The sequence below is a fragment of the Ranitomeya variabilis genome, unplaced genomic scaffold, assembly GCF_051348905.1.
Source record: "Ranitomeya variabilis isolate aRanVar5 unplaced genomic scaffold, aRanVar5.hap1 Scaffold_321, whole genome shotgun sequence".
Classification (NCBI taxonomy): Eukaryota; Metazoa; Chordata; class Amphibia; order Anura; family Dendrobatidae; genus Ranitomeya; species Ranitomeya variabilis.
In genome coordinates this window covers 54,996-60,775 of record NW_027508067.1, presented here as the reverse complement: position 1 = coordinate 60,775, position 5,780 = coordinate 54,996, and the positions used below count along the sequence as shown (strand labels likewise).

General features: G+C 43.7%; 1 protein-coding gene across 1 annotated transcript; it reads left to right on the top strand.

Moving 5' to 3' along the window:
• The first annotated feature begins 4,150 nt into the window (after window positions 1-4,150).
• Window positions 4,151-5,050, top strand: LOC143789763 (odorant receptor 131-2-like). The gene has a single exon (XM_077279061.1). It carries the CDS (start codon window positions 4,151-4,153, stop codon window positions 5,048-5,050), a length of 900 nt encoding a protein of 299 aa, XP_077135176.1.
• Window positions 5,051-5,780: the final 730 nt, after the last annotated feature.

Sequence of the window (5,780 nt, the reverse complement as noted above, 5' to 3'; positions counted from 1 at the left end):
TCTTCTATGGGTTGAGGGGTATCTTGGTCTTTCTCTCTGTCTCTAAGTTGGTCAGGCCATACCTTCAGATGATCTCTTGATACTGCTTTTGAGGTCTCTCCTCCATCTTGACTGATGAGGCACACTTTGGTGTTATCAAAGTTTGAAGGCATGACGGTGTATGGTTCTGCCTCCCACTGATCATCTAGTTTGTGAATTCTTCTTTTTCTTTTTAGAACTTGTTCTCCAGGTGATAAAGGAACTGCAGGGGCATGCTGATTATAGTTCCTCTCCTGCCTCTGTCTTGCTTGGTACAAGCTTCTTTCCACTTTGCGGTATTGCTGCTGCTGCTCTGTATCCCAGTCTGCATTTGGTGATGTGCCAGGCTGGAATTCAGTTGGTGGAATTTACCGGGATATGGTTGTATAGATCTACAAAGTCCAGTAATTTCTCTTGCCATTGGTTTCTCTCTTCCAGGGGCAAGGTCTTCAACAAGTCAATTACCACCTGGTTCATTTTCTCACACATGTCAATTGTCTGTGGATGATATGGCGTTGTGTGATTTTCTTGCATCCGTACAGGTTACAGAACTCCTGGAACACTTCTGCCTCAAAGGCTGGGCCTTGGTCAAGGAGCACCTTTTCAGGGTATCCATGTGGTCGACAAAAGTGTTGTTGAAATGCCTTGGCTGCCCTCTTTGCTGTTTGGTCCTTGATGGGCACAGCTACCAGGAACCTTGAGTAATGGTCCACTATGGTCAGGGCGTAGACATAGCCTGAATGGCTTGGGGTCAGCTTCACGTGGTCCAAGGCTACCAGTTCAAGCAGCTGTTTGGTGACCATGGGCTGTAGGGGAGCCCTCTGGCTGTTACGGTCTTTCCTGTGCAGCTTGCAGGGGCCACATTCTCGGCACCATGTCTCAATGGCTATCCTCATGCCAATCCAGTAGAATCTTTCACGAAGTAGAACCTCCAACATCTTCCATCTGAAGTGTCCTGCTCCATCGTGGTACACTTCCAAGACCATTGGCACATCTCACCTAGGGACCACCACCTGCCAGACCAGTTCGTGAGTGCATTGGTCGATGTTCCTCCGACACAGCTTACCCTCATAGATGAACAGCTTGCCCTTCTCCTTCCACAATTTTTGTGTCTATTGTGGAGCATCTGGACCACGGTGTGAATCAGCTTGTGTCAGTAGCTCCTTTACTAGGCGGACTGCTGGATCACTATCCTGCGTTTCTGCCCATCTGTGGTGGGGCAATGGGTTCAGTGTGGCTTCTCGCCTGTCATTGCGCTGGCTCCTCACACAATGGGAGTACTGGGCCTCCGGGGCGGTGGAAGGCTGGTAACTTGATCTCTTTGAGTGCTTCCGGATCTTCTTCCTCTTCTGGTAAATTGGGCATCCTCAACATTGAATCAGCATTACTGTTCTTATGCCCTGCTTTTTACTTGATGGTAAACTCGTAGTTAGACAAACGGGTTATCCATCGCTGTTCCAATGCACCTAGCTTTGCCGTTTCCAGGTGAGTCAGCGGTGAATTTTACTGAAGCTAGGTAGTGCTTGAAGCCCAGACTATGGTGAGAAACTCCAACTTAAAGGAACTATAGTTGTTGGGGTTCCTTTCGGTGGGATGAAGCTTCCTGCTGGTGTAGGCAATCACTTTCTCTCTGCCTTTCTGCACCTGGGACAGCACTGCTCCGAAACCCATGTTGCTGGCATCTGTGTAGAGTATAAACGGTTGGTCATAGTCAGAATAGGCCAGGACTTCATCTCCCATGAGAGCCAACTTCAAACGGGTGAAGGATTCTTCCAACCTGTCATTCCACTCGAACGGAGGAGTCTTGCTCTTGGCCTTCTTAGATTGGCACACTAGCAAGTCTTGCAGGGGTGCGGCTAGCTTGGTAAAGTCCTTGATGAATCTTTGGTATTAGACTACCAACCCGAGGAACTGCCATACATCATGAATGTTGCTGGGTTTTGGCCACACCGGTGCCACACCTTAGTCGCTTACCACGTGACCTAGGTACTGGACCTTGGGCTTCAGCAGGTGGCATTTGGACGGCTTCACCTTCAGGCCAAAGTTGGACAGGGCTTCAAACACCTCAGCCAGGTGCTTCAAATGGTCTTCTTAGGTTTTGGAGAATACGATGAAGTCATCCAGGTACAGCAGAACAGTCTTAAAGTTCTTGTGCCCGAGGCAACACTCCATCATCCTCTTAGACGTCCCTGGTGCATTGCACAGCCCGAATAGCATGTAGTTGAACTCGGAAAGACCCATTGGTGTTGTGAAGGCAGTCTTCTCTTTATCTGACTCTGCCACGGGAAGCTGCCAATACCCACTGGTGAGATTTAAGGTGGGGAAATAGTTAGCGGATCTCAGTGCCGCTAACGGCTCCTCAATTCTAGGTAATAGGTAGGCATTCTTGTGTGTAATGCTGTTGATTCACCTGTAGTCAATGCTGTTGATTCACCTGTAGTCAACACACGTTCTCATGGTACCATCTTTTTTTCTAACGAGGACTAATGGAGCTGCCCAGGGGCTACAACTATCTTTGACCAGACCAGTCTCCTTCATCTCCTGTAACATATCTTTGGCACAATGATAGTGAGCGGGGGTTACAGGCTGGTACCTTTCTTTAATGGGTGTATGTTCTCCAGTGGGGATATGGTGTTGAACCCCTTTTACCTGCCCAAAGTCTAGTGGGTGTTTGTTGAATACCCGCTCATACTCCTGGACCACTCGGTAAGCCCCATGCTTTTGGTGCAAAGGAGTGGAGTCAATGCCTACGTGCAGTTTCTGACACCAATCCTCCAGCTGTCCTGCAGAGCCATTGTCCTCCTCCTGGTTGGGACGGGACCAAGATCTCTGCTGTTTGTATGGCATTGTTACTGACAGTTAACAGTTTAGCAATGGTGGCATATCTGGATAAATGGACCTCTTTTCCCCCACAATTCAGGATGTGTATCGGTACCCTCCCCTTGCAGACATCAACTACCCCTTTGGCTGTCAGGATGGTCGGCCTACAATCAGAATACACAGGTTCTACCAGGGCCTGGTATCTATCTATCAATCACCGATCCATTATCTACCTATCTATCTAACTAGTATGTTTCTATTATCTATTTATCTATTATCTATCTATTTATTATCTATTATCTACCTTTTATCTATCTTTCTATCTATTTTCTGTGCTTATACTGCGGATCTCCTCACAATTCCATAAGGATAAATCAAGGTTCAACATCTGTAAGGCTGAAGTCTCTTGTGGGTTATTACTTCCATGATGTTCAGAAACAGAATTTTGATGTCAAAACCAATCTCTGACATTACTCATCCTTTGGAATACATCAGGGGCTGAGAAGCAGATATATAGAGCTCAGCCCCTCCATTGTCCCGTATCCTTCTCACTATATAGATTATGCAGCTTGTTGATGTAAATGGAAACACTTACATAATCCTCGTACAGTAAGTAGTAGAAACTGATAATGGGGTAGCTAGAACCATTCCAGTAGGTCTTTAGAAACCTGTGATGCCCAGAGGCAAAACCCAGATATATGGGTGCAGAGGTAACAATAGCACCAGGAACCATATTTAGGGTATGGGGGACAAATACTATGAGTTTTGATGGTACTTTATGAGTGTCACTTTATGCTGTATATAATGTGATGTCTGTTAGACTTGCTGCATGGTAAACGATGGTTGAGGGAGGTTAGCCTGCAGCCAGAGCTACATTCTGGAGGTTTCATAGCTGAAATTTCCCTTCAAATTCATTTTTTTTCACATGTGCAGAATGTGATTTCAGTTGTAGGAAGTGTCATCTTAAAAAGGCATGGTGCAATTACCTGCCCCTTGTATTTTAGTAATAATTTGGGGGGATCCTTTGCCAGAAATCTAATGTGTATAGATACTTTCAGTCACTAGAAGAAGAATTCCTCACTAGGACTCTAATATCTCTAGAGTCCATTTGGTTGCCTACAAGTTGTCCTACTCTGATGACTTTCATGAATTTCAATGAGAAAAGCAATGTAGCAAACTTTCTGCAACTTGAGGACCATCAATTTAGGTCTGATAACTATTGCCTAACTGTTGCTTGTGCTTTAGGTTATGACTGTCCTTTTTCTTTAGCATGAGGACTTCAACCAGAAGATTTTCTGTTACTATTCTGATAATGGTCAACTTCACTGAGGTCAGCAACAAGACGAACAATCAAACTGTAGAAATCGTGAGGAGTACCCTGCTTGCCTTAGTGCTCCTGTCCTTCTGTGTCTTCATCTACTTTGTGACAATCATCTTGTACGTCTTCTTCACCACTCCTCATGTTCGGGAGAATGCTCGCTACATCCTGTTTGTCCACATGCTCATAAACGATACCTTGCTACTTTCTGTGTTGATATTCGTCTCTCTTGTAGCTATATTTGATGTGTACATCCCTGTGCCGATATGTTATGCCCTCGTCATGTACTCCACAAGTTCATTTAAGGTGACAGCCTACAACTTGGCCATCATGTCCTTTGAACGTTACTTTGCCATTTGCTATCCGTTAAGACATGCACAAGTCTGCACCATGCAGAGGTCTCTTTTGGTCATTGGAGTCATGTGGCTTCTGAGTAGCACTCCTCTGGTGCCTGACTTTATCGCCATGTGTTATTCAATGCCAAAGAATTTCTTCTCCACCAGCTTGATATGTCAGTGGTCAACATTTGCAATGAACAGTTTTCAATTAACCCTAAGGTCATTGATGGAGATCACCACCTTCATCTTGGTGGGATTGGTCATCCTTTACACCTATGTGAAAGTTATGGTGGTGGCTCGGAAGATTGGATCTGGGAGGTCTTCTGCTTTTAAGGCAGAGAAAACTGTTCTTCTTCACGCCTTCCAGCTCGGACTCTGTATGATGTATTTTTCATATTCCTTCACTGATGCTTACTTGAGGAAATATTTCTATTTTATACCAATAACCAACTTTTTCTTATTCATGTGCATCCCCAGATATATCAGTCCTTTGATTTATGGTGTAAGGGATGAAGTGTTCCGAAAATATATAAGGAAGATGAACTTCTTTGTATAGTTGGATGGATGTCACTAAATAAGGCCAAACTTTACAACTTTTTGCAAAATGGGTGCAGCCCAAAAGGATGGTTGGACAATATTTATTAGGTAGACTAGGAATGAAAGGACCCATATCTACTTGCCCACTATCAGGTATAATACAACACATATTATAATAAATTTGTCCCAATCACCCAATTTAATTTTTTTTACTTAAAAAATATGTTTTAGTAGAGGTGGGCCAAATCTTGGGTAGGTTGGCAGTATGTATAGTATTCATCTTTTGGTTCTACTTTAGTTCAGGCATTGGTGGGCAGATCCTACTCCTGTAAACAAGCAGTATCCAGTGTAGAATGCCTTTTCACTCCATGAGAAGTTGAAAAATACATTTTGCTTTGATCCCGATATGACTATTGTAGATGGGAGCCAACAGAGGACCCTCCAACTATGAAAAACACGTGACCAGTACTATTATTATCATACAGCCAAAGCTCACCGGAGGATTTTCAGGTATTCTTGTTTGGTCCTGAGAAGCCACATTCGAGATATCTGTGAACAATACTCCAATCTTAGAGACTGATATTCTGTGTTTCCATTTCTAAGAACCAAGTAAAACTGTAAAAGTGAAAACAAAAAAACATGAAAAACTTAAAAAAAAAAAAATTGAAAAATCTTGTGGAATGTAAAAATTTGTGAAACTCAAAAATTTGTAAAATTTCAATAATTTGAAATTTTTAATAATAATGAAA